Source organism: Cryphonectria parasitica (assembly GCF_011745365.1).
Source record: "Cryphonectria parasitica EP155 unplaced genomic scaffold M406scaffold_9, whole genome shotgun sequence".
NCBI classification, from domain to species: Eukaryota; Fungi; Ascomycota; class Sordariomycetes; order Diaporthales; family Cryphonectriaceae; genus Cryphonectria; species Cryphonectria parasitica.
The window spans coordinates 1628196-1655120 of record NW_024468917.1 but is presented as its reverse complement, the minus strand read 5'-3'; the positions used below and the strand labels follow the sequence as shown (position 1 = coordinate 1655120).

The window sequence follows — 26925 nt, the reverse complement described above, 5'->3', positions numbered from 1 at the left end:
CCAAAAAGGCCATCGAGTTGATGGCTCAAGGGCGGTTTGATAGTTGTCAGTCGTGAGATTTGTGGTTGTAGAAGACAGGCCACACATTGGAATAGTGAGACTTGCCCGCACAAGACAAATTGTGAAGATTAGACTGAATCACATTTTATAGATGCTTCAAGGATTTGTTGTCCGTTAAAACCGTATTCTTATGCCAGATTTGCAGAACCAATAGAATGAGGAGGACTGAGCCACCCGGAGGAACAAGGTGAGAAGCCTGGAAGAAGAGTTCTGGGCTTGCTGAGAAGAACATTTTCTGCTCCCCTTACCTTCCTCACTGTGAATCATCTCATGTTACAAATGCAAACGGCTGCTCAAAACAATCATCCCATCCTCTGTCTGGCCTTCCCCAAAAAGCCTGCAGCCTGTCCCTCGCCACCAGAGGCAATGGTGTGCCCAAGTACTTCGCCATCGTACGCAACTCCCTGCTGACAAATTCACACACGTTGCCGCCGTCTCTATAAGTGTCTGATGGACCAGCCTCCAGCCCTGCCACGACCACCGGCCACATCATCCAAAACTTGAGCTGTGGCGAGCGCAGAGCAACCGCCAGAGACGACCCGAGGATCTCTCTATGTTCAGACCTCAGATTCTCCAAGTCTGTACTATATGGGAGGACCGAGAGACTCTGCAGGGAAGAGACGCAATAGAGTGCTATGGCCGACTGGTAGACGCTCGCGAGGAGAATCCACGTGGCACTATGGTCGCGGCCATCAACAGACGAGCCCTTGTGGACATCAGCCCAGGACTGAGACTGGAAGGAGAGGATGCGATCGAGAATCTCGTTGGCTGTGGGAATGAGGTCCGGGAGATCGGCTACGCCCAAGGCGCAGGCACGAGCTCGGAGGTCGTTGATGCGGATCACCTCGAGAAAGAGTTCCGGCGGACAGAAGAGCACCGGAAAGAGGTCATCACCGTAGAATTTGGCGATCGTGTCGACATTGGAGGACTTGCGGGTCATCGCGAGCTGTCTGGAGGCAGGGCTTATCGTGTTCGCCATGACGCCAATACTTGGACGAGATTTGGAAATCAGTGATAGTGCCTAATGGCGAGGATGGGTGTGACGGAAGAAGGCACATCGGAGGGGTTTCTTGTCTTGCTGGCGAAATAATCGAAAGTCTCGTCGCGCAAAAGAATCTCTCCTCTCTTTAGAAAAAAAAAGAAGAAAAAAAAGGGCTCAGACGACCTAGATTCAGAAGCTACATGTAGGACTCACATGAGGAAATATTCAAGCACGGGTCTCAGGGATAGGTTATCCGCAAAAGTAAGTAATCCACCCCGTAGCGCTATCATCTTGCAAGCGCCCTCGAAATGATGCGCCCAGGTCGAGGAGGCACACTGTCGTGACTAAGTAATTGCAGAACCACGCAGGGTCAAATGAGTCAGCGCATGCTACTAGGATGAATACTCGATACAATACGGGCATGAGTATCCTTTATGATCAGACTCTTCATAGGGTTAGAGAGTGATGCTCACCTCGCCAAACAAAAGCATCAGGACGATCGCCAACGCATAATCTGTGTCCCGAAGCTTATCGTTGCTGAGGGCGAGAGAGATGGTCTTGACAGCCCTGCCGCGGTGGTGATACATGCGCGTCCTCAGCACCGCGGTTTCAGATCGGTCTGCCGCCTCGGGGAACTGTGAAATACGATAACCTATGGCCATGAAAACTACAGTCTCCACGATAGGAGTCGGAAGCAAACGGATGGTGTCCATGGGTACCGAAGTGAGCCAGGGGTTTGGCGCAAGCTCGCCGATTGCTCGATACTCAGGTAAAGCCACCTCATTCCCTAAACACAACTGGGGGTAAGTATAGATTGGTAGCCATTTTATCACTGAAGATAACAACCCTCACTTTTGGAGAGTAAGTTAAGTATGAGTGTACAAGAGAGAGACTTACAGAATTTCACTGCTTCAACGATGGGGTCAAGCTCCGTGGTCAGCACGACGAGTGAAAGAGATGAACCCCCCTCCACCCCACCCTGAGTTTCTTTGGGTTGCTGCTTGGTCGACACGTTTGGGCGCTTTGGCTTTCTTCCAGTGCGGGACTTTACTGTGCCGGGTGCCAGCCAGCGCAGAGGTCGCTGGTCCTCGTAGCCCGGACACACCACCCCATTCTTGATGCACGTGTTGCAGATTGGATGTGTAGCATCGCAGGCAACCTGCCGGCGGAGACACTCCCAGCACGCCTCTTTTAGGCCCATGACAGGCCCTTTAATCTTTTTCGACATAGCCCCAGCTTGATCAGTATAAAAAGTCTCGGCCTTCTTCAGTACTTCCCAGGATTGACAACGATGTTGTGCTTAGAGTCAGAGAAAGAGAAAGACTTTAATTTCCCTTAAAGAGTATAACGAAGAAGGCAATGCGGTCATATTCTCAGACTTATGATTCCACAGCCATCGCCCGACCAAAAGACCATACCGATATGTAGTCTGCCTTGTGAGATTTAGTGGGCGCCTGCCGGGGCTTTTGGGCAACAGGAGCGGCTGAGTACGCTGAGCAACCCATGGCTAGACGATACCACCAAAATCTGACAGGTACTTGGAGACTCACATTCTCCTTTTTGGGTTTAGCGCTTATGCCCGCGATCCAACTTGTATGGGCTGCGCCTTACTTTGGCACCATAGTAAGCCAAGCGCAGGATGATTAACCTGCGAAGATTGAAACAGTACTGAAGAACTTCGAATTGCCTAATCGGGGAGACTAATACAGGCTGTGAGTGCCTCCAAATTACTTCTATATAGAAGCGGACTCCTCGTCACTCAAGGCAACTTTTCTTCCTGAAACCTCTCAAGCGGATCATTGTCACTTATTAGCATTATTATCTCTTTATCAAGAACACACATTATATATCATCATCATACTCTCAAGATGTCAGAAGGACACATCGGTAGGCAAACATGACATCTTGTCAAAACTTGACGGCGTATACTAACAATTAATGTTTCAACCATAACAGTGCCTGGAAGCATATACATATATGCTCCGAACAAGATTGCCCCTGTTTTCTTCAGTGTCGCGTTTGCGCTTGCTTGCGGTGCGCATGTTTGCCAAGCTCAGTCAGTAGCTTCCAATCAAAATCCAGCTTTCCCATAGCTAACTTGAACGATCACTTAATTAGTTCCTACAAGTCATGGAAATTGACGGCTTTGTACCCATTTTCCTGCCTCTTGTTCAGCCTTGGCTTTGTGTTACGAGAATATGGCGCGTTCAACTATTACGACACGACTGCAAATCTTAATATATACATCGCGAGCACTTGCTTGATCTACATGGCGCCGTAAGTATGAATTCGAAAGCGAGGGATGCAAAATTGAAGGAGAGCATGAAGGAGCCAAGTCGGAGCCTTGCTAACGTTGTGGAACTTCTGCCAGACCCCTCCTCGAACTTGCCAACTTCCACGTCCTGGGCCGCATCCTCTATTTCGTGCCATACTGCGCACCAATGCATCCCGGTCGCGTCCTCACGACCTTTGCCATGCTTTCCAGCCTCATCGAAGTCTTGAACGCAATCGGTGTCACTTACCTGGCCAACAAGTCATTACCCGAGAACCTTATCAATCTGGGCCAGGTTCTCATGAAAGTTGGGCTGTGTCTGCAGATCTTGGCCATCGCGCTCTTCGTCCTCTGCGCGGTCGTCTTCCACCGCCGCTGCGCCCGAGCCGGGCTTACTACGAACCGCAAAGTGTCGACACCGCTTATCATCATGTACATCAGCACCGCCCTGATCCTGGCCCGTACGGTGTACCGAATTGTCGAGTACTTTAGTATCGCCAACTTGGAGGCCACCCCAACGGTGACAGCCATCAGTCCAATCTTGAGATACGAGTGGTTCTTCTATGTGTTTGAGGCATCAATCATGTGCGCCAACGTGTGCATGTGGTCCATCTACCACCCTAGGAGATACCTCCCGGCGGATCCTCACGTTTTTCTTGAACGCGATGGCATCACAGAGACTGAAGGGCCTGGGTGGGAGGACGATGCAAACTATTGGATGACGCTTATCGATCCTTTTGGTTGTACGCGAAAGCATAAAGGTCAAGGAGATAGTCTGCAGGAGAAGTGAGGTCAGGGAAGGGGGGGATGGTTGGAGTGACTTTTCATTAGAGAAGAGCATAGAAACAGTTTTCCTTGGTAAGGTCTCAAATAGAAGATTGGAGGTTCAAAAAGGAAGACGGCTTGCAGATACAAGTAATACTAAAAGTAGCATTCCTGCTCAGATGATTGTTTCTGTGCGTAAGAGTACAAAATGGTTCTAGGTTGTTCACTGAATAATAATAGTATTGTAAGGGTTTTCTCTCCTCATGAGTAAATCCAGGCAAGCCCTTTCCCCAGAAAAGCTTTGTACCCTTGGGTCGTTTTCCTTGCTAGGTGTGGCTGATGCCAACATGACAGTCTTGCTCTGGAAGACTAAAATATGCCCCGTGTGGAAAGTGCTTACAGGAACCCTTTTTCAAGGTCCGATAGCGGGATGTCACAAGCCAAGAGGTAAGAGGGTTGGTAATCAGAGCCGTGCTGATTTGTTAGCACTGTACCTCTCCACATTTGAGGGGTGTTTCTGCACAGTATAAAGACGTCATTTAGAGATAAAGAGGACCCTGCGGCTGCACAGTAGAGCCGTCGAAAACTCCTTCCTCCACGAACCCCAACATCTCCATGCCCAACCTACAAACAACTCGACGCCAACCTTGAAACCTGGACCCTTCAAGTCCTCGCCGCCCACAAACCCAACTCTCTTTCACCAGATACCCTCCAGCGGCGACAACACCACACACACCACATTCATTCATAAATCCAAAGTCGCCACCAAGATGTCTCCCTCTCTTGTCACCATCGACACCAGCCCCGATTTCAATTTCGGTGGCAATTCCAAGCTGGTCAATGGCTCCTCCAACACCACCACCTCGTCCTCCTCAGCAGGCCGCACCCTCCTGCTGGCACCTCCCTCCGTAGCCTCGCAGGGCGATTTAACCACGGTCATTCCCAGCTACGACCGCGCCACGACTGACCTTCAGATGCTCGACCGCCTGTCCGCAGGCCTCGTCACCCTGCCCGCCGAGACATATGACCTCGTCCTGCTCCTGACTGACGCGGATGGCGCTAGACACGCCGAGACAGTCGTCCTGCTGTCGCGCGAGGTGTTTAACGCTTTGGTCCCCGCGATGCGTGCGGGTGCAAAGCTGAGAACCCAGGACGGACGATTTGGCGAGAAAGAGCTGCGCGAGGCGGTCCTCGCTGGACTGGTTGAGAAGGACGGCGCATTCGAGAAGGTCGAGGAGGAGGTTGTTGCTATCCCTCTGCGATTTGGCAAGAAGAAGAATATCGAGAACGGCAATGGTGCCCTGCACAGCTCTGCTGGTCCTGCCGTCGACAATGTCACGGTCAATATCGCCGACAAGCCTACCACTCTGTCTATGGTCCCTCCTGCCGTTAAGGCCATGCCTGCCGGTGTCGGTTTCGACTTTGGCGATGATCTGGATGATGACGACGACCTGATTGACGAGGACGAGTTGATGACCGAGGCGGACCTCAACCGACCCATCCAGATTCGTATGTCGCGTACACCCCTCACCCCGCCATCTATGCCCTTGTCCATTTGCTAACAGAGGGCATGTCTGCAGCTCCCGAGTGTGCCCCTCAGCCTGGCAAGAAGCGCCGCGCCTGTAAGGACTGCACCTGTGGTCTTGCAGAGCGCCTCGAGGCCGAGGACAAAGCCCGCCGCACCCAGGCCGACAAGGACCTCAACACCCTGAAACTGAAGAGCGAGGACCTGAACGAGCTAGACTTTACAGTGCAGGGCAAGACAGGTAGCTGCGGCAGCTGTGCGTTGGGCGATGCGTTCCGATGTGCCGATTGCCCCTACAGTACGTCTATATCCTATTCTGCATGTGCCGGCGTGGGACAGCTTTACTAACTATGCACAGTCGGTCTCCCTCCTTTCAAACCTGGCGAGGAGGTCAAGATCCTGAACAACGTCCCTCAGTTCTGAGCGCTATCGGGTTTCCGATGCAGCACTTTCGGTGCATCTGGATGCAAACAACTTCCAGTCAAATAATCGGAATCGTAGCTGGCTTAACTTGTTCGAGAACGCACAGCCCAACAGAAAACGACACCAAGGTCGGAGACCATACTGGCATGACGAACTCATCCCTGTCCTCGCTCAAGAAAAGAGCCACGGATTGCAGCGATGGCTTCTGGGGAGGTAAATCAAGGGGATGATCACATTGGGTGGGCTGAATGATCCCACTTTTGTCCTGAAAAGATCAAGCAAAGCCGTTGTTGGCTAGCAGAGTGATGGGTCAAGTTGGGATCTAGTTTAGCCGGATGGATGGATATGAAAAGCCACAACAGTCAAGATGCACGACAGCACTGTGTCTGGTCGAGTCGAGACAAGACTTGAGAATACAGCTCTTAATTGAAAAGAGAACCAATCAACCTAGCCGAGTGTGTGTAACAAAACGCTGTACGCCGTGACCTGACCTTAACCAAGCAAACCCGCGAGCTTTCTCGCCCCGTACTCTGCCGCCTGTATGATGCCCGTGTGGTCACTCCAAGCACATGGAAGTTTAATTTAGTGGTTTTGATAGTAGTTTCAATGCCAAAGCACACCATGCCCACACCCACAAGACATACACATACGCCATTCCTGGAGGAAGACACAGAAGAAAAAAAGAGATGGAGGGGGGTGTGTAGGGGAGTCCAGTATGAAACTCACTCAATCCTCCCTCGCATGATCAATTTGTTTCTCAGTGCTTTCCACCATTAGCCTCCTTCTTTGCCCCCGTGCCTGAATCCTCGTCACTATCGTCGCCGAGGCTGTACCGCCCCTCGCCGCGGCCACCACCCATGACGCCCTCCTCGTGGCCCTCGACGGTGGGTGACTCGACGTGCAGATCATCGAGCTCAGCCTCGTCAAAGTCGGCGGCCTCGAGGTCGCGACCGCCGTTGGTGGCGACGCCCCCGCGGCCCCGGAAGTCCCTCCGCTGGGCGGTGGAGAGCAGGGAGGTAGAGCCCTGGGCAAGGCCGAGATAGCCGCGCCTCTTGCGCCTCTCTTTCCAGACCCAGTAGCCCCAGGCGGCAGCAGCGACGGAGACGATAACGAGGATGACCTCGCCAGAGCGCTGGTAGGCCTCCCACTTGGCGGCGTCGAGCTTCTCCTGCTCGGCCTCCTGGGCGGCGGTAGAGTTGCCGGCCTGGCCGCCGACGGTGGTGTCGGGGAGCCTCTCACCGTCGAGGAAAGAGTCCATGGGCTTGCCGCCGATGGAGGAGATGTCGACGCCCATGAAGCGGTCAAGCATGTCACGGGAGCGCCGGGCGACGTCGAAGGGGACCATGTGGGACGAGTTGTAGAAGAGCACGTAGGTCAGGTTGCGGGCGGACTGCCAGAAGCCGGCGACCTCGCCCTCGAACGTCCACTCCCTGCGGGGGGCCCAGGTGCCAGGCGACAGCTCGAAGCCCTTGCCACCGTTCCACTTCATGTTGCCGATAAGGGCCTCAGTGCCCAGATGGTTGCAGATAAGATCCTCGGCGCCCGAGAAGAGGAGCACGGGGACTTCGGCAAGCAGTTCGGGCAGGATCTGCACAGATGGCCGCGAGTTGGAGGCGCGGAAGTTGCCGCTCACGGCGCCGGAGCACTCGGTCCAGCCCGTGTTCTTGGCCGGGTTGATGTGCAGCGCCTCGGTGACTTCCTTGCGGCGGAGGTACGGCGTGACGGACTTGAGATCTGGCGGCCAGTTCATGCCACAGCTGGGGTACGTGTCCTTGAGGCGCACATCGTACATGTTGTAACACTCTTTCTTGCCCGAGGCACCGGTGGTCGACGTCTCGGACAAGATTTCCTGGAGGATGGACTCGCAATTCATGTAGTCGACCTTGTTTCCATCGATCGAGAGGTCCTTTTCGCAGATGCGGAGCTGGGACTCAACCTTTCTAGCCGCGTCGCTGCCCTTCTTGATGAGCTCCTTCTCGTAGGCAAAGTCGATGTATGCCTGGTACTGGTCCTGAGGCGAGATCCAGCCGTTGCCGATCAAGAGACCCCCAAGCTTCCACTTGTGTGTGATGCCTGCCTTCTTGTTCCGCTCGAGGATGTGTTTCGCTATGTAAGGTATGTGCTGTCCAGCGTAGGACTCGCCTGCGATGTAAAGCTAGAAATCCCGTTGAAGGGGGTAAGGGTCAGCATTTCTCGTCTGCTTTCTGACACAATCTTTTCCCCTCTTCTCTTTCTTTCTTTTGCCCTCAGGCAGCGTCATGTTGAGCTACTTACGTCGTCTTGTTCGTATTCTGGAAACAGCGCAAAGAACTTTTCGAGGAAGACCACCATCTGGTCTGCCATCTCATCGAGCTCGTGGACGTAGGAATCGGTATCAACGTAGCTGAAACCGGTGCCGACCGGGTTGTCGACAAAGAGCAGGTTTGCGAACTCGTGCCACGACCCATCGTTCAGCACCAGCGTGTTCTCGTCCTTCAGCCTGTATGGTCCAATCTCCATGAGGCCGCCGTCCTCGGAGCTACATCCGGGTCCGCCGTTGAGCCAGAGGACCGTGCGCTGCTTGTTTGCGATGTGCTGGTTCTGGTAGTGCCAGAAGAACAAGTTTCCATTGTGCTCCGGTGTGACTTCGATGTGTCTGCAGGACAGCCCAGCGGCGCGGTCAGCAAACCCAGTCCTGACGAGAGAGCATCCAAATCCGGCAGTAGGAGGTCATTCAGCAACTTACCCAGCATGCATCTTGATGAAAGGGGTGGCGGGAGCGCCGGGGAGCGCATGGACAAAGTAGTCCGCGGCGCTCTGGGCGCTGGCTGCTGGTATTATCCATGAAAGAACGGCGAGGGCAGCGATTGCCAGCCTCGACCTGATGAGGAGAGCCATGATGGCTCGACCCAGGAGGGTCAAGAGACGAAAGAGTGTCTTGACGAACGGGGGGGGGCTGTCGGGGAAAAGAGAGCACTCAGCGCCGGAAAGTCATCTGCGGTAGGTGGATAGAGAGAGGGTGTTTGGGTCGGGAGCAGAGACTAAAGGGGGTCGCCTAGCAGTTGTCTGGATAGTCGAGCTGCTGGCAAGTTGATAGGGAACGTTGAAGAGGTCGTCGTCAGTGTTGTTGAGTTGCGGTTTTCTTGGTGACAGATCTCACATAAGGCAAAGAGGATCCCCAGGGTTTCCAAAAGGAGTCGCGACGTTTTACCATGTCAACCGTGGGCAGGGGTCTGACGCGGCCTGGCCTCGCCCGAAAGCTGCTACTAGTAATTGGGGTGCAAGGTACCAGGTATGGTAGTGGCAAGCACTGTACGGTAGATTGATCCTCTCCTGCAGGGGTTTGTTCAAGTTCACCTTTCGTGAGTTACTATATTTGTTCACCTTTTTGGGTCTAACTGGTCGCAGCACTGGCTTGAATACATGGCCGTCAGCACACTTGAGATTTTCCTTATTTGGACGGATGCAGACATGCAGAGAGATAGACCTCCAGCTCGCGCTGCAGATGCTTTACCCCCGTTCCCCTCCCCAAACAGCCAAAGGCGATTAATGAATGCTGCACTAAGAAGTTTGCGTTGGCTCCCCTTCTCCTCGATTCCTTCTTTGTGGCACTGGTCGCTCTGCCCTCTTGAAAATGGGTGGGACTTTGTGTGTCTATTCACACCTGAATTGAGGATGATGCTTACCAGGTATCACGTCTAAATCAATGAAAGGGCCCGAGCCCAGGCCCAGGCTTCATGGTTTCGGAAATGCACAGCCACTCTAGTACTTTGAGATGCAAGACATTGCCCACACTGTGATGACACTCGATCAAGTAAGCATACAGCCAGTAAAAACAAGCCTTATGACAAACTATCGAGAGTGACAATGAAATTCAAGGGAGATCTGGAAAAAACGTCTAATGGCTGGTAGGTACTTCTCATGCAGAGATACAGTGGCAGTAGGTACGCGGTACTGGTGCCAAGACGGGCGCTAATGCTAAACCCGCAGTGCCAGAGTTGACTGACTGCACTGTAGCTGTGCAGTAGCTTTCCATCAAGCCTTCAGACTGTTGTCAAATTTCGATGTGGAACTTCTCTCTGCACTTTCTCGTCCTGATCTGGAAATACAGCACAACCCTCACCACAGGCATACGCTTCTTCAGATTTGAGATCCACAAATAGTGTGCCTGGCATCTCATTTCGAGCTTGGTATCATCAGAAATGATCCCCAACATGAGTGGTAAGACCTACATCGTCGAGCACCTCGACCCAGAACTAGGCCCCTGGTCAGAGCTCGAGTATATCGCCATCGCAAAAGAGTCCCTAGAGAACGGTAGCAGCTTCACGCTGTCATCCGTTTCGCCAAAATTCAAGGTCCCTGGCTCCCTGGATGCCATACCCACCTTCACGGCGACCCAGAGCAGCGTCGAGGATATCTACGCCTCGTCCAAGAACACCGTATGCCTGCTCGATCCGGCGGCTGAGAAGGATCTCTCTCCAGAAGATGCGCAGGAGTTTGAAACTTTCCTGTTTGGCGGCATATTAGGTAAGCCCAAACACCCCAAGACAGAGTCATTGCTCCGACTTTTTCTCTTCTTATGTTTTTGAAGTTGTGTTACCTTTGTTCTCCTCACATTACTAACGTGCATGTAGGTGATGATCCTCCAAGAGGTAGGACTACGTAACACCAAATCGAGAAAAATCACGAGAAGTAAACCCTCTTTGCTGACCTGGTCAGATCGAACCTCCGAGTTGAGGAAGAAGGGCTTTCCCGGACGACGCCTTGGTCCGGTGCAAATGACCACAGACACGGCGGTCCGTGTCACTCGGATAGTCATCCAGCAGCAGAGTGAGTCTATTCATCCATTCCTTTTTACCAGATATGTTATCGCGCCGGACTGGTCACTGAAAACCTTCGACAGTCCCACTCAATGAGATCCAGTACCTGGATCACCCGGATCTGAAAATCAACGACCATGAGAGCACCCAGATGCCCTTCAGATATGTCAAGGGTGAAGATGGACAACCCATCATGCCAAAGGTAGGTCTCGAGGCTGCACGTGTTGGAGCTTTTGGAACCCAGGACTAACTCTTCCGGCAGGGAATGAGGGAACTCATTGCGAAAGATGCAGACAAGGCCATCGATGATCTATTCTAGATAGAATCGAAGCTCCCTACCTATAAGCCCTTCATAATTTTTTCAAATATACCAACGCCCTCAATGCCCAGTCCCGTCCCCACGCCTACGAAACTGGCACCTACAGCCCTCATCCTCTTGTAGCCAGCCGTGTCGAGGACACCACCCGTCCCAATGATCTGAATATGCCTCAAGCGACAACCCTCCACGTCGTGCTCGTCAAGCCGCTTCCGGATGTTCCTCACGTTTCCTAGCGCCAGAGGGTGAAGCGGTGCACCGGCCATCCCCCCGATTCCAGCACCTGGCAGGGCCGCCTCTCCAGCCGCACCAGCCTCCGCGTGTGACAAGACCAGGCACGAGCCCAAGGTGTTGGTCGCGGTGATGAACGAGACAGGACAGATACCGTCCTCCTCCGCTGATACTTTCAACGCTAGCAGCAGCCCATCGTACTCGCTGGCCTGCGTGTACGGTGGCGTCTTCAGGCCATACGGAATGCGCCGCAGTCCATCACCGCGCCTTGCCTCTGCCCGCAGCTCCACCAGGTACTCCAGCACACCCGCCGATGTGTATGCCGGCGGGGGCTTCCCTGGTATGTTGGGACAGCTCAGGTTAATTTCCATTGCCAGGGGAACTGGCACGGTTTCCTGTGCCTCGGCGATGAGCCTGTAGCACCCGGCGACCTCGGTAGGAGTGCCTGTCACGGATATAATGAAACTCTTTCCTGGCTGCTGTGCTGCCGGTGGTGATGTGTTTGCTATCTCCTGAATGAAGCCCAGATATGTCTCGAGCGGCAGAGGACTGTAGCCCAGGGTGTTGAGGCTGGCGTTCTCGAGCCCGGTCAGCTTGCAGCGGTTCTGCTTGGACTGGTGGGTTGAGACGCTGAAGAGCGTGAACTGGTGCTTTGAGGGGTCATGGTCGAAACCCTTCCCCAGGAGGGACGTCCGTGTGGTGACAGCGCCAGTGTGGGGACAACTGTATAAGGCTGTGAGGTCTTGAAGAGTGGTGGCCCAGGGGTTTGCTGAGTTCACCAAGGGTGGATTGATCTCGAGGGCTGGCGGGCCTTGGCTGGACATGCTCGCTGGACTTGTTCCCGTGCGAGTATATATTTCATCACCTTGTTGGATTCCAAAGAGCGCTCGTATCAGTTCCAAATGCGTATCACTCATGGTGCAAAAGAAAAAAGAACATAACCTTCCCCATCACCTGAGCTTATGAAGAAGGGAACTCCGGCATGATAAGATAAGGCAGCATGTATTTATCCTCGACAGGTACGAAAGATACAAATTCAATCAGCAGTCTTTTATAGCCTGCGTACAGTAGTTGGGAATCCCGAATGCCTTGTTCCCTCACTCGAACAGTCAGTTGCTTCTTGTATAATAGCATTCTTAACTTTAATGGACGAGGTACGTGGGCAATTGGCCTATTGAGGAAGGGGCTGGGCGTGGATGGGGCTAGGGGGGAGGGGTTGTAGAGAGAATGGATAGGGTGAACGTAATAAAGTTACTTTTTGACTTACGTAAGACATGCAGTCCGGAGATGCCTGCCACTTACTGTCCGAATACTCACTTTAAGGAGACAATAGCTGACCGCAGTTAACCAACCGCGTCTAAACTCGCCAATTATGGCCTGGTCGAGTCTACTGCCACTGTCCAATATCTGATTACTTCTAGAACTGGCCATCTCGAACTCTGCACTTCGCGTTCCCCCTCCTTTGTCCTCCATCTTCTTCCCCAGCTGTCAAACCACCGCGTTTCCGTTTCGACAACCAGCTACGCTCCGTTCTTCTAAAGCAGGCCCCAACACCAACAAAGTTTCTCCTACCACGGCCTGAGACACCCCTCCTTGAATTGATACATCACCACCACGCATACATCACCACCACGAGTCGATCATGTCTGACTCCATGACCGACGTCGAGGACGAGCTGCTGGCTCTTGCCGGTGGTGACGCCCAGTCCTCCGATGACGATGCGTCTCGTCCCCCTAGCCGCCAGCGCTCTCGCTCCCGATCGCGGTCCCGGTCGCGCTCTCGGTCCCAGAGCGCCTGGACTGCAGATGATTCGCCCCCTAAGGCTGCTGTAAACAAGAAGGCACAGGCTAAGAAGCGTCGAGACAGTGCAGAGTCGGACGATGAAGGTGAAGCGTGAGTTTGCCCACTCCCTTCCTTGTTGGACCATCTTCGGCTTTGTCGCATCGCAACATTGCAGGTCCCAGCTCTTTTTCGCCTTCTTTGTCCCCTACCTGCTTCAAATCCTCTGGCTATTTTTCTATCATCATCTCCCATTTGCTCTCATGCTAAAGTTGTCATACCGCCCACCAGCTCCGAGCCCGGCACGCCCAGCTCCCAGGGATCCGCGGCGATGGACGAATCCGACTCTGACGACGACTCTGGCGGCTCCCCAGCCAAGGCCCGTGAGGACGACGACAAGAACCCCTACCCTGTCGATGGCCTGTTCGCCAACCACGCTGAGAAGAAGGAGATCATGAGCATGCGCGAGGTCGACCGGGAGCAGATCCTGGCAGAGCGCGAGGCCGAGAAGGAGCGGCTGCGGCAGGCCGCCCTGCTGAGACGCCTCGTCACGAACAATGAGGACAAGCAAAAGAAGCGCAAGGGTGGCGACGCCGATCTGGACGAAGGCGCGCGCAAGAAGGCCAAGTCCAGCTCCAAACCCGGTCTCGACGCCCTCAAGCGTGCCCGCGCCGAGAAGAGCGACCGCAGAAGCCGCAGGGACAACGAGCGCCGCCGGGACCGGTCCCCCTCATACCGGAGCACTTCAAGCCGTAGCCGGCACTCGGACGATAGTGACGTCGAGTGGGCTACGACCAAGAAGAAGAGGTCCAAGACCCCACCCGAGCAGGCTCCGCTGGCCGAGCTGCGCGACGTCGAGAGATGCCGCCTCAGCCGCACCCGCTTCGCCCGCGTCGCCTTCTATCCCGGTTTCGAGAGTGCCCTGACTGGTTGTTACATCCGTGTTCACATCGGGCCTAATCCGGACAATGGCCAGCCTGTCTATCGCATGGCTGTGATCAAAGGTGAGTTCAGCATGCAAACCTTTTCTTACCCATCTTTCACAACATGATGAGCAGCAGCTAAGCAGGTTCCCAGGCTTCAAAACCGGACGGCCGTATGCCATTGAGAACGAACGCGGAAAACCGATTGTTGTGGACCAGTATGTAATAGCCGCTCACGGCGCGGCCGAGAGGGAGTGGCCATACATTGCCTGTTCGGAAGGCCCCTTTACCGAGGTGAGTGCTTCCACGTTCTGCGTGGTGGAGGGTGTCTCCTGACGACAGTACAGCCCGAGTGGAACAGATACCAAGTCGTCTGCAAGAATGAGGGCGTGAACATCCCTCGCAAGCCAGAACTCGAGCGCAAGACCACCGACATCAACAAGCTCATCAATCACAACTGGAAGGAGGAAGAGGTCGCCGAGAAGCTCCGACGGCAGAATGCTCTGATGGACCGCTTCAGCGGCGCAGACCGCGCGCGTCTCGAGCGAGACCTGGCGCAGGCTCTGGCGCACGGTAATACCGCGCACGCCACCGAGCTCCAAGACAAGCTCGACAACATGCCGCAGCCGCGGCTTGCCTTCCAGACGACGCTGAAGAAGAACGTGCCGGTCAAGCCTGCCCAGCCGAGCCAGCAGGACCGCCTGGCCGAGAAGAACGCGCTCAACCGGCAGCGCAACGCCAAGCAGGTGCGCGAGGCGCAACTCGCGGAGCGCCGCAAAGTGCGCGAGGCTGAACAGGCGGTCGCGCGCGGCGACCTCTCACGCGAGTCTTCGAGTCTGGCTGGCAGCGGCGCGCCGACCCCTTCCGCCGCCGCCGACGGCACGCCCAGGGCCAAGCCCAAGGACAACGAGGTCCTTCCGCACCTGGCCAAGCTGAAGGAGGCAGAGTCCGGCTCCAAGGGCGCCAAGGGCATCCCGATGATCCACAAGGTGCTGACTGATGATGATATCATTGGCGCTCTGGACCTGGACATTGACATTGAGCTTGATTGATAGACTCTATCCTTCTCACTGTTGCATCAAAACGATTGTATGGTTGGGGAATGGATCATTGGGAAAGCAGGATGATAACCTGGTTGGTAAATAGTCTTGCTGCATCTTTTTTTTTTTTTTTTTTCAGTTTTTTTCTCAGCTGGATGTCTATTAGCTGTCGGTTGGTCCGACAGGAAAAACAATGCATACTTTGGGAAGAGGCAATCTTCGTCAACTTGAAAATTGTGTGTGCGCGCATACACGTGTGCGCACAAGATGAGCCACAGTCTCCTCACGTCGATAGGCCACGGAGTTGGTAAACCTAAGCCCATATGGTTGATGAGTGCAGTGCTACGGGGCATCTAAAGTGTCTGCTTCTTCTCTTGAGAGTATCTTGACAGAAAGAGGAGATAAGCACTGCCGTTGTTCGCCTCCATATGTTGAGGGAGCAATGGATAATGAGAGGTTGACACTCTTCAATTTCAAAAACAACAAGTTGTCAACAGGTGGCTTTGCATACCTGCGACGAATACATTTCCTATCATCTCAGCGAGCAGATTTGTTGGTCTTCGTTTCAAGTCACCACTAAGTTTGCTTTATACAAAGACAGATTTATAAGGAAGATACTGACTGCGAAAATGGTAGGAAAAATCTACTAGTTTATTTTTGTATATAGAAATTGGTAGAACTAACCAAAACCATCGGCAACGCTTCCCAGAAGAGGTTGATACAAGGGAAAGGGGTGAAGTGGGTAAGTCAAGTACCTAAAATAGGTAGGAGGTAATGGATGTCTTTTACTTGTATGGACGTCTCGGCCAACCGGCGCATGTATCGGAATTACCCACCCCATCTGGTCTTTTCTTTTTGTGATTTTTTTTTCTCTTCCTCGCTGATAGGGCCCTGAGGCCCCCCCACCCCTTCCTTTCAGTCCGATGTCCTCCCTCCTCATTGAAATCAGTCAGTCTATGTATTTCCCCGAGCCGGAACCGCCTTACCCGTTCTTGCCCGCCTTCCTGTGTCGTTTATGGTGCATGTTTTGATCTACTGTTTTCCTTGTTTCCTTTGGTACTTCGAGTTCACAGATACAAACGGTCCCATCAATTGGCCAAGTGACGCACCTGTGTCAGAATGGAAAGGGGAGGAGAGTCGGCGATCAAAAGACCCAGGGAGTCAGTCAAACAGCCAACCTGTGCCCATCACACGCACACGCGGTTGCGCGTCTCATGTCGTCGCCTCGGCGGTGGCCGTATCCGCGCTGCCCCTTGAGCTTCTCTTGCGCCCACGCTCCTCGTCGGAGTCGTCATCGCTCGGAGGCCTGCTGTCGCGGACATTCCTGCGGTTCTTGGTCATCTATTGACAGTAAGTCTCATACACAAATGCCAAGGTTCCTCACAACCAGCCAGAGTGAAGGCGAGAAGAGGGTGAGGGAAGGATCATATCTACTCACCCAAGATCTCACACCTCCAATCAGTCCAATAGTGTACCCCGTCATGAAATCATTCGCCAGCCCTGCCCTACCCTCCGCACCAGGAGACCTGGGTCCCAGTATCGACGAAGGACTGGTGGGCCTGTCCAGGAGGGAAGCGCCGTTGCCATTTGCACCGGCGAGCGCGCTGGAGGACGACCCGGCGGTGGACGCAGTTGCGAGCGGGTTAAGGGCGGGCACCCGGGCTGGGCTCTGAGGCCTGCTGGACGGCCAGAATTGGCGCAGCTCCTTGCCGAGCTCCTGCCCCGTGGTTGACCAGTTGGAGCGGATGTTATCGCGCAGCTCCTGGACGTGGCGCTTGAGGTCTAGCTCGTTCTTCTTGAGCCAGGAGACGTTGAGCTCCTGGCGGGAGGTGCCGCGCTTCAGCTGGCGGGCGATGTATTTCTCGTAGTCACGAACAATCCTTTTTTAAAAGAAAAACAATCATCGTCAGCTGACAATCCGGTGTCTCTCTCAAGACACATGTGAAAGAACACACGCATCCAAGATATAAGTAAGTCATTTATGACAAGGAAGGCAAGAAGCAAAAAGGTGGCATACTTCGTGATGATGCCTGTGGTGCTCACGCCCTCGGTCCGCTGCGTCACCAAGAACTTGCCCTCCTTCTTGATGGGCGCGTAAATATCATCACCCTCTGCGGCGCCATAGGGGAGATCGTCGTGCGCGACATAGTCGATACGGTGCTCCTCGAGGAATGCAGGCGTCACGATCCAGGGGCAGTTCTCGATGACCTCGTCGACCCACTTGCAATGGCGGACGGTTTCGGCACGCTCACGACCGGAGAGGACGGTCAGGCCCTTGCGCTTGTGGGTCTCCTCATCACCGGTCACGCCCACGATCAGGTATGTGTCTGGAAACGCCTTCTTGGCCTGCTCGAGCTGGCGCATGTGCCTGTAACATGAAAGGGCACGTGGTTAGCTCTTCTGTGGCTTACAGCAACGATCAGAGAGAGATGCAAAGTCGGTTGGTCGGTCCTGCTTCCTTTCAACACCTTGAGCCCCGCCTTTTCTCCCCCTCCTTAGGCCCACAAACACCCACTCCCTTCTCCCCTTCCCCCCCTCGGCGAAGAAAAAAACAAGATGAGAGAAAGCCACGCACCCAAGATGAAAGAGGTCAAAGACGCCGTCTGCATAGACCCTGACCGCCCTGCCCGCAGGCGGCGGGTTGGTGGTGTACCCCTCTGGGTGTGTCAGCTTCCCAATAGGCGGCGGCGGCATCTTCTCCTCCTCAGAGGCGGCAGCGCTGTTGACCGCTGCCCTGGCGCGGAGCCCGCCCTTCCGAGTGCTCACGCGGTCCGCAATGTCGGCACTCGCCTCGGTGGTGTCGCTGGGCTCGCCCGGGTCGACGACCTGGCCAGCAGTGTCTGCGCCCCGCTGCCTCTTGCTGGGCGGGTGCTGCTGCGACGCGGAGCCGGAGGAGTCTGTCTTGCGGTGGCCGAGGCTTTGAGAAGGCGCGGCAGACTCTGGGGCCGTTGTGTCACCCTCCTCGCCTGAGGCATCGCGCGACTCGGGGGTCTGCTGTATGGAGGCGGGCGCGTCGACGTCCATGGCCGCAGCCGAGGCTGGGGGCTGGGCGCCGCGCTTGCGCTTGTTGCTGCCGCCGAGGCTGGAGGTGCTAGACGATGACATTGTCGTCTTTTGGATCGGGATCGGAGAAAGAGGGCAGGATGCCAAGAGAGGACGAGAGGATGAGAACGATTTGCTGGTCTAGACGCGATGTTGCTGCTACTGCAAGCGTTGAAGGTGGTGATTGCCCAACAGCCAGCTGTTTCTTGATAAATATGTGGAGGGGATGGATAATTTGGTATGATGGACTGATACTTAGGTGCGATGCCCACGTTGCCCGTTTGCCGTGTCGGAGTGGATCGTAGGTGTGGGTTTAGCTGGTAGGTATGGTAGGAGGACCCAGTCGAGGCGAATCGAATCGAATCGAGTCGAGCTGTAGCCAGAGTTGAAGAAGAGGATGGACGAAGCTTGGGAAGGCAGGGTAAGGTAAGGGAGGGAGGGGGGTCGAGATTCGTGCGCGCCTATAGTAATCTGTCAAGCAGAAGATGGAGCAGTTCAAGTTTAGGTGGGTCAAGATTCCCCGTCGTCCTCCTTTTGAACCACCAAACACGTCGTCCAAGTTGTAGCTTGTTCGCAGCCACGCTGAGAGAATGGAATGTCTTTTGTTTTGTGGACTCGCTGCTCTGGGCTGCCTCCCGTTTCCTTGATTTCTCTTTTTTATCTTCTTCCTCTGGGTAGAACGCGTCAGAAACCAGATGCTGGCTTGCTTTGCTTTCCTGCTTTTGCTAGGAGCAGCTTTCGAGGTGTGTCTCTCTCCCCTTTCTCTTAGGAGGCCCAAGCTCTCTGCACGCTAATTTAGACCGCGGAAGACGTCACCGCGCCGCCCCAGATTTTCCAAGACGAGAGGGGTGTTGTTGTCGATCCTCTCAAGTTATCGCCAATTGACTATTTTATTTTTTTATATCTAAAGAGAGCTAAGAATAGAGCAAGTAAGAGAAACCAGGAGGAGGGAAAGGAGAAGGAGAACAGGGAGCAATCGCGATCAAAAGAACAGATAGATTACGTTATCCAAGAGTCAGAAGGAAAGAGAGATACACGACCAGAAAGGAAGGGGCAGATTCTGTTACGTACCATGCCAAGAGACGAAGTTGCTATGTACTACTATGGTGGGAAAGGTAGCCGTGCTTCAAACGTCTGGCCAGAGACAAGGGAAGGAAAGAAGGAGAGAGAGGGAAAAAGGTCGTCAAGAAAGCGCGGTCAAGCGTATCCCTGCTTTGCGTAGGATCTCACAGTCCATGTCAGAAAAGACGTGGTCAATTCGCATCAGCAGCACTGAACTCATCCTCATCATCATCGGTCATGTCATGTAGTGCCAACCAGGGTCCAATTGGATCTCTTGTGGCATGTTGTGTGGTATGCTCTACCCCCACGCTTTTGCTGCCATCCCGCTTGGCTGTGCAGCGTGGCAGCGTGGGATTTTTCTGGTCGCTTCTGTCCGTCTTGTCCCGAGACACCGGGATTGGACGTGGTGACTTCACATCAAAGTGTCTCGGTTATTTTCTTCTTCTTTTTTTTTTACTTGACGACGCATCGTTACTTCCATACAATGCTTGTGCGCCGTATATTATAATTTATAATAACTCTTACATCTATTATGTTTTATGCAAGTTGCGAACGAGTTACCGATTGCGAAATAACTACAGAACACTACTAATACTCACCGACTATTTCGTCTGTCCAAAGCGTCAAGCATTGATCTTTGAAGTTTCATCTATCTACATCAGCTGTGTAGATGATGTCTGTCTTTGAGTTGGAAGAATGCATTTATGTATGACAAGCTCTTTATGTAAAGACACTCGCATCTCCCCCCATACAATCCTTCTTGGAAAAAATTCCCCATGCGCCTAGAGTTTCCAAGGTATCATATCTTAGAAAAAAGGAAAGAAAAGAAAATTGTGCCCTCTTCCGAGATGCTCTGGAATGCTCTTCCTGTGATGCCTTCCCTTCTTCATCTAGGGCAAATATCTCGCAATGCGAAGCTAATGATTTGTGCAGGTCCCAAATAAAAGACGGAAAGAAGAAAAAAAAAAAAGAGAAAAAAACCCACGCCGACACGTGGCTGTTGGCAATGCCAATCATGGATATGCTCGCTTTCCTTTCTTTCCTTCCCCATAATGCACTCATCGCCCGCGTTTTCACGACGTTGGCGTCTTGTCCCTCCTGATGCGGTGTCGTCCACAACGGGTCGTGTTGGTCGGGTTGCTCATATAGCACTGCGCCTTCGCCTCCTCGCCCGGCCGGGGCACAAACTTGTCCCGCACCGCGCAGTATTCGTAGTCCGCCGGCATCCACTCCACAATGTGCTTGTGCAGCTCGCATCTGCTGGTGCCGCACTTCCTGCACAAGCCCTTGCCGCGGACCCGCAGCGCTGCCAGGTGGCCCGCCTTGGCGTTCTCCAGACCCAACGAGCCCGTGGTGGCCGCGTTCGGGCACAGAGACATGGACGGCGTCGGGTACGCAGCCCGGTGCCAGGCCCACTCCAGCTCGTTGGGCCCGTCGCGCCTGACGCTCAGTGGGACGGGTCCGTGCATCCTCCGGTGGATAGAGTAGAAGTGGCTGCTCGTCAGGCCCAGGCACGTTGCGTCGATCGGGTCCAGGTGGTCAAAGATGGCAAAGTGCAGTTCTGGAGGCAGCGTCGTGAGTGTGAGGGGGCCCGAGGCTGGCCGTTGTTCTGGCGGCACTGGCTCGTAGTCCATAACCGAGTAGGAACGGCGTGGTGGTCCTAGCTTTGGCCGTCGAGGTTGGGCAGGCCGACCGCTCGGCAGTGGTGCGACCGAGTCAGAGGTCTCATGCTGCTGCTGCTGCTGCTGCTGCTCTGTGGGATAAGAGACCGAGGTGCTCTCAACCTCGGCCCCTAGCGGTGAGGGAATAGGCGAGACAGGTGCAGGTGCAGGTGCGGCTGGTGTCTGGTAGCGCGCCTGCGGAGGTGCCATTGTGAATGTGAGCACTTGTGGTCCCGAAGGGATGTTCTCGTGGGTGGTTCGTGACCGCTGTGGTGGTCTTCTGCCGTGGTGCATACTTCTGGCCATGGCCATGTGGTCTTCCCTGGTGAAAACACCAGAGTTCTGTCTCGACCGTGGAGTGAACCCCTTAGGGTTCATCTCCACCGTGCCATGGCTGTATGACGAGCCTCGGCTCTGTGTCTGAACGCCTTCCACGAACATGTCGAGCCGTTTGGTCTAGGATGAAAACCAAATTGAGGTTCGCAGACGACAAATGTATGTTCTGGGGTGATGGTCACTGGAGAGTAACGTAGTTGCACACTGGATTGGAGGAGGGGGGTTGTTCGAGTGTGGTTTTTGTGTTGAGTAAGCGTGAGGTGTTGTTGCTTTGTCTCCGCTAGGAAGATTCTGTTGGCTTCTGGAATATCGTGTAGTCTAGGCCGACAACCTTAGAGCTGATGGTCCACCGTGGGGTAGAAACCTGGGGAGGCCCAGCGGGTATTTGTATCGTATGGGGCGACCAGGGGTGTGCCAATGACGAATATGGAGTATCGTATGAATTTGCAAGTCAGGGACCGACGTCGGGTTTCTGTAATCGTAGCCGTAGTCTCTTCACTAGCGAGATCATGGGGTGGAGGCTGCTCCGAAATGCGTGATGTCTCTATAAGGGATGGGCGGATATAACCGGGAAATATGCTTTGATGAGGAGGAAATGTATATGATTTTGTGTAGATGTCTTGAGAGGAACCACAAGATAGGCTCTGACGTTGTCTAATTTAAGTGGACGATAAACAATGGAGGGTGGCGTTATTCAAAAGAAACGAACCACGAGGTCCAGAAGTCGGGCGAGGCTTGCCTGCTGCGTGGTGTGATATCCACTCGAGACGCAGGGTGGGCGATTCAAGAAGAAGAAGATTCGGGGGCGTAGCAGCAAAATGACAGGTAAGAAAACCACACGGAGGGGGCCGAGACGCCAGCACTTTTAAAAAAGATTGTTCACAGCGTAGTCGCCGGATATGACTCGGAAACAGACGAGTCTCAAAAGTAAGAAGTACAAAAATCAGGGAAAAGCTATCAATCTTGCTTATCTAGAGGATAACCATCGGAAAAGACAGGAAGAGAAGAGAAAGAAGGGGGGGGGTCGTGAGAAGGATGAAAAAGAATGAGATTTTGCCTCATCCAAGGCTCTGAGTAGAAACAATCTGCACCTGGCCCAGTTTTCGATCAACCAGTGAGAAAGACGGTGAGAACGGGGCATGGAAGAAAATTGGACCTCTTTTGATGATCATGAGGACCAAGTCTGCAAGTGCAAAGCGAGCCCCAATTTCGCGCTTGCGCTACTTCCGCACGAGTCACGAGGATTCATTCTTCCCACGATGGGCCGCCAGCCGTGCAAGGCTGGCCGCTGTAGACCAAAGGTGAGCGGGCCGTTGGTCGTCCGCTTGATGTCGCAAGGGCGTCAGGGGTGGACTAATACGGCGAGACCTTGGCAGAGACAAGCGAAGATCATTCTAGGAACCTTCTCCCGAGCACGCGGAGTGCCCTATAAGAAGAGAGAACGACGTTTGGGTGTTCCCTAGTCGTGGACAGAGCCTCTCTCGGCCGACATCGTGGGCTTTAGATTGCAACTCCGTGCCGACGACCGACCGCACATGCTCGGAGTTTCGAGATGGCTTGCAATTCAGGGCCTGGATGTCTGGCGCAGATGCAGTCTTCTTGTCTGATCTGGTCCGGTCCTTGACAGGAAGGTCTATCATATCCAGGTCCGTAGGAGCATCTCAGACCGCCAGGATGGTACCATGTGCCTCTCTGTCTTCGGTAGTCCACAGGCCACACTGTCGTGTTGAACGACCCGGCATGGTCAGACAAGTACGGAAGCACCGCATGTCCCGCTAATGTACACGGCTAAGGTTATTGTAGTCTGCCTTTGTTGAAGAGACGGGACCATCGCCAAAAATTGTCCAAGGGTCCTAGGGGTTCCCCTTCTCAGCCCGGTCCCAATTCCACAAAGCAGGTCTTAGACATCGCATGGCTCCGATACTGAGTTTTTAAGGGCCGTTCCCAGATCCGGTGCCACGGGACGGGAACTCCAGCCTCGGCAAGCCAGTATCCGCGGCGGGACGATGGACGACGACAAAAGCTGGTCGAAGTCGCGATGTGTATCTGAAGTCCCAAGAGTAGGCAGGCCTTCCTTCAGAACTGAGCTCCGAGCGCGCGAGCAAAACAACGAGGACGGTGGCGAGATTGCGCCATGCAACAAGGAGTAAGGGCGGCTCAGGGCGGCTGTCAACCTGGCGGCAACAAGATCTTCCAAAAGTTCGTGACCGTCATCAGGCCCACAACTCACTTCCTAAAACTCCAGGGACAGTGGGGAGGGGGGGTTGGAAGTGGGTCGAGGCAGAGAGGGTCTCGGCCGGGGAGGATGACATTCAACTCCCCGCTCAACCGCCCCAGACGGAGCCACTGGAACAGCCAAGTCTGGAGTCTGGGGTCGATACTGAGCACGTGAGATATCTCAAAGGTGCTGAGCCTGATGCTGCTCGAGACTGAAAGATAGCCATCGAACACTGACGGTGGTGGCCAGCCGCGCGAGGTTTCAGACGTCGCCAATCAGCCTCAACATCTTATCAGGCAGCGATCGCCAAGGGTGCAGAAATGCGATTCGAATAGCCATCCAGGCTGCCAGGGCACAACATGGTTGGTGATCTGATCAAGGTTTTTGTGCCGTGCCGTTCGGCAATGGCATCCTGCGTGAACCTTAAAAGAAAGAAAAGCAACATAGATCTTGTCGATCTACCGCCCGCTCAAGCCATGTCTTGCAGCTGTTCGGGTGTAACCCAAGACACATTTAAAGGTCCTGTTATGCGCCTCATGGTGACAGACCTGCCTGCCCTGCCGCCTACATGCCGCGCTGATGGGCCGGGCACCTGCAACCCTGACTATTCTTTCGGTGTGATGGGTTAGGTGAGCTTGATGAACCTGTTCGCTCAAGGGTAGGATGCTAGTTGCACTAGGATTATGAAGAGAGGGAGGGACGGGAAAAGAGAGAGGCTTGCCCCTCCGAGAACTGGGTTTGCCGAACGAGTAGATACTCGCTGAAAATTGTACTATAGTTTTGTCAGTTGGAGAGACTGGAAGAATCCAGCAGGCCGTATGCCAGTGTCAGGGCCCCATGCACGCTGCAAGACCACGATCACTTCTCCTTTGCTGGTGAAAGAAGTTCGCACAAGAAAGCCCAAGGTCAGACTCAATTTGCCGCTTCGAGGCGGCATGGATTTTAGCTAGGGACATCCCGTGAAACTCTTGTGTCCATAGTTGTAGCAGGTGGCATGTTTGACCTTCTACTGAGCTTGCCGTCGCCCACGTGCGCTTCGTTCGAGGCTGCTTCTCGGGCACCAGTCTGGACATACAAAGGTACGAGCGTCGTGGCTGTGACCTGCGCATGTTGGGCGTTCGTGAGCTTAGCCCGTTTCCCAGTAGGATTGATGGTGGAGGACGACGAGGCATGATTAGAAGGGAAGGGACGCGCCTGGTGGTTTGTTGCTGGTGGTCGCGGTGGTCGCGGCTGTACTGCCGCCGCCATCATCGTCGCTGTCACTGTCGCCAGTGAGGTCAATGACCTCGGTGGCTGTGCTTGATTCTAATCAGTTCGCTTATTATGCGTATCTCAACAAAAACTCCCACCACAATGTATGTGCAGGCCCCCAGTGGTCTCGAGAGATCCTGCCAGGCCGCACTTGAGCAAGGCTGGCTGTCTGGACATGCTTTACGAGCGATTGGCACGATACATTGCTGTGCTAGAGCATGCAACATGGATCGATCCTCAACGGAAATATTTCTGTGCCAATACCTGAGCCGACGGGGTCGTTGGTCAAACCTAAGATAGTCCAACGTTCAGAGGCGAGCTTGGCCCATAGAGGTTCCTTCGAGGGTAAGCGCAATGGGCGAAGAGTCAATCTGATCGGTGACATCCATGTAAATGCACATATGCTGCCAACTGCGTTGCATTGTATTAACTCATGATGAGCTTGCTTGGAAAATTGCTACGTTAAACTTTGAAAGAAATCGCCATCGACAAGAGACAGCATTTCAGTCCCGGTTTCCTCCCACTGAGCAGAGAAGAGGGTTAGTCACGCTTAGCTAGACATCTTCTTCAAGAATTTCTTCGTAGACAAGTCTTCCAGCAGAACAGCCACCATTGGCCATGGGGCGAGTTTTGGTGCGTTCTACTACAAGAGTCAACAAAGCACATAAGCAGGTAGTCTGCGACGCAGAGTGTGTGGCCTGATAGCGAGCGAGCGACACTCGTGGATGATCCACACGTTGCTCGATAGTGTATGATAGCTTTTGAATTTGTACAAATGGAAGATATCCTACATCTGCCATGCCCAATCGACCCGTCCTTCTTAATGTGTCTTGGCTTCGAAAAGATCATGAACGTCTTGGGGCTTCCTTTGCATCTCTCTTCAACAAGGCAAAACTCCGTTTCATGCATGATGAGCAGACTTTGCCGAGTCCGCGCTGCCATCGTAGGTAATATGCCCTCGAGACCTAGCCAACACACAGCGGTAATGTACGCAGTCGTTCTGAAAGCATTTTCTCGTTGATTATACGCTATCGCCCGCATAGCACCTCAGCCTTGGGGCCAGAGGTTCAGATGGCGATCCATATCAGCATGATAACAACGTCCAGCCCCTTGGCCTCGCCGTCGTACTTATAGCTCCACATACCGTCCGTCTCCTCGTTCCAGTAGGCGCCCGTGGCGCTATGCATACCCCGTCGGCCCACGTGCGGCTTGCCGTCGGTGGCGGTCGCGGTCGTCGTGCTGGCGGACTCGGAGGCTGCATCCTTGCTCTCGCCCTCTGTGGATGTGCCGGTCGAGGTGCCCTTGGCCTTGTTCAGCTGGGACGTTGGTACCAGATGCTGGACGATGGTGCTGTTGATGGCGAACTTGAAGGCGGGCGCAGAGGCTTTCTCAGGGGTGGACTCGGAGATCACAGCGCGGAGGATGCTGTTCTGTAGCCAGCAGGAAGACAGTCAGTACTGGGGATCGTCACCAATGAGCTGGCTCTCAGCAGGGGGGGTGGGACAGAAGAGCTCACGATAATGGTATTGTTCCACTGCGTTGTCTTGGAATGGTCATAGTACTCGACACTGCCGAGAGCACTTTGGCAAGCCTGGTAATAATTCCAATCAGCTTCTTCCAGGAACAATTGGTAAGAGACGTGTTATACGGAGCGGCGATGCTGGTTATTGTTTGACAGGAGATGGGGGAAAGGGAAGCGGGCATACATCATTGGCAATCTGCTTGAGACGGTTCAGAGCGATGGGCTATTTGATATGGTCAGATTAAAACGTCCAAATACAAGAAAGGCCTGTCTGGATGCTGACGAACTGGAGTATTCTCCTTCTTGTCGGCCATGGTTGCAGTTATTGATGTCGTCAACAGAAAGGGGTAAGGATGACCAATTCCGACTGCAGGTATTGAACATCAGTCAATAATCCTGGCTACTGTATGAAGAGGCTAGGATATCCAATAGCCAGAGCAATCAATCGCATGCATACCTTGATTTGTAGGAAAGGAGCAGTTGTGATGACTTGTAATAGTCGGGATGGAAGGTAAGTCTCTCTTGAATCAGTTTCGCAGTCAAGCTCCTGTCACAAGGGAGTGGGATGTCTGTTGACGTGACGGTGTAAGGTTGCGATTTGTTTTGGATCGCGCCGCGGCCCGAGCATGCGCGTTGTTGTCCAGCAGCCACATGTCCACCCTAGTAAATTTGTATGTACTTTGCAGGTGCAGTTTGGGAGTACTGCAAACACCCCTGC

General features: G+C 53.9%; 8 protein-coding genes across 8 annotated transcripts; 3 read left to right on the top strand and 5 right to left on the bottom strand.

The window, feature by feature from the left end:
* Positions 1–328: 328 nt before the first annotated feature.
* M406DRAFT_267834 (C6 zinc finger domain protein) lies at positions 329–2243 on the bottom strand (the record flags this gene model as incomplete). The annotated part of the gene is made up of 4 exons (XM_040917894.1): positions 329–1049; positions 1256–1386; positions 1516–1829; positions 1940–2243. 4 exons carry the CDS (start codon positions 2241–2243, stop codon positions 329–331), a joined length of 1470 nt encoding a protein of 489 aa, XP_040771849.1.
* A 667-nt stretch (positions 2244–2910) lies between these two features.
* On the top strand, positions 2911–4104 carry M406DRAFT_334491 (uncharacterized protein; the record flags this gene model as incomplete). Its single annotated transcript, XM_040920945.1, has 4 exons — positions 2911–2929; positions 2999–3098; positions 3161–3319; positions 3414–4104. The coding sequence occupies 4 exons, from the start codon at positions 2911–2913 to the stop codon at positions 4102–4104; spliced, it is 969 nt and encodes a 322-aa protein (XP_040771848.1).
* A 595-nt stretch (positions 4105–4699) lies between these two features.
* Positions 4700–6476, top strand: M406DRAFT_282721 (protein dre2). The gene is made up of 4 exons (XM_040918486.1): positions 4700–5404; positions 5438–5588; positions 5660–5902; positions 5963–6476. The coding sequence occupies exons 1-4, from the start codon at positions 4850–4852 to the stop codon at positions 6025–6027; spliced, it is 1014 nt and encodes a 337-aa protein (XP_040771847.1). The 5' UTR covers positions 4700–4849; the 3' UTR covers positions 6028–6476.
* M406DRAFT_99401 (uncharacterized protein) lies at positions 6437–8904 on the bottom strand (the record flags this gene model as incomplete). The annotated part of the gene is made up of 3 exons (XM_040926458.1): positions 6437–8182; positions 8302–8662; positions 8753–8904. The coding sequence occupies 3 exons, from the start codon at positions 8902–8904 to the stop codon at positions 6785–6787; spliced, it is 1911 nt and encodes a 636-aa protein (XP_040771846.1). The 3' UTR covers positions 6437–6784.
* Positions 8905–10220: 1316 nt separating this feature from the next.
* On the top strand, positions 10221–11615 carry M406DRAFT_348311 (DUF431-domain-containing protein; the record flags this gene model as incomplete). Its single annotated transcript, XM_040922377.1, has 5 exons — positions 10221–10533; positions 10641–10658; positions 10726–10836; positions 10910–11028; positions 11089–11615. The coding sequence occupies 5 exons, from the start codon at positions 10221–10223 to the stop codon at positions 11143–11145; spliced, it is 618 nt and encodes a 205-aa protein (XP_040771845.1). The 3' UTR covers positions 11146–11615.
* Positions 11616–16550: 4935 nt separating this feature from the next.
* M406DRAFT_282709 (uncharacterized protein) lies at positions 16551–18805 on the bottom strand (the record flags this gene model as incomplete). The annotated part of the gene is made up of 4 exons (XM_040918485.1): positions 17691–18805; positions 17133–17483; positions 16744–16995; positions 16551–16641 (listed from the first exon to the last, which is right to left on the bottom strand). Coding segments are annotated over exons 1-4 (1224 nt in total), but the record flags the coding sequence as incomplete, so codon positions are not given.
* Positions 18806–20292: 1487 nt separating this feature from the next.
* Positions 20293–21258, bottom strand: M406DRAFT_47368 (uncharacterized protein; the record flags this gene model as incomplete). The annotated part of the gene is made up of 2 exons (XM_040924332.1): positions 20293–20943; positions 21037–21258. The coding sequence occupies 2 exons, from the start codon at positions 21256–21258 to the stop codon at positions 20293–20295; spliced, it is 873 nt and encodes a 290-aa protein (XP_040771843.1).
* Positions 21259–25434: 4176 nt separating this feature from the next.
* Positions 25435–26785, bottom strand: M406DRAFT_324534 (uncharacterized protein). Its single transcript, XM_040919882.1, has 5 exons — positions 26665–26785; positions 26495–26574; positions 26392–26430; positions 26202–26276; positions 25435–26115 (listed from the first exon to the last, which is right to left on the bottom strand). The coding sequence occupies exons 2-5, from the start codon at positions 26519–26521 to the stop codon at positions 25753–25755; spliced, it is 504 nt and encodes a 167-aa protein (XP_040771842.1). The 5' UTR covers positions 26522–26574; positions 26665–26785; the 3' UTR covers positions 25435–25752.
* Between the last annotated feature and the right edge of the window lie 140 nt (positions 26786–26925).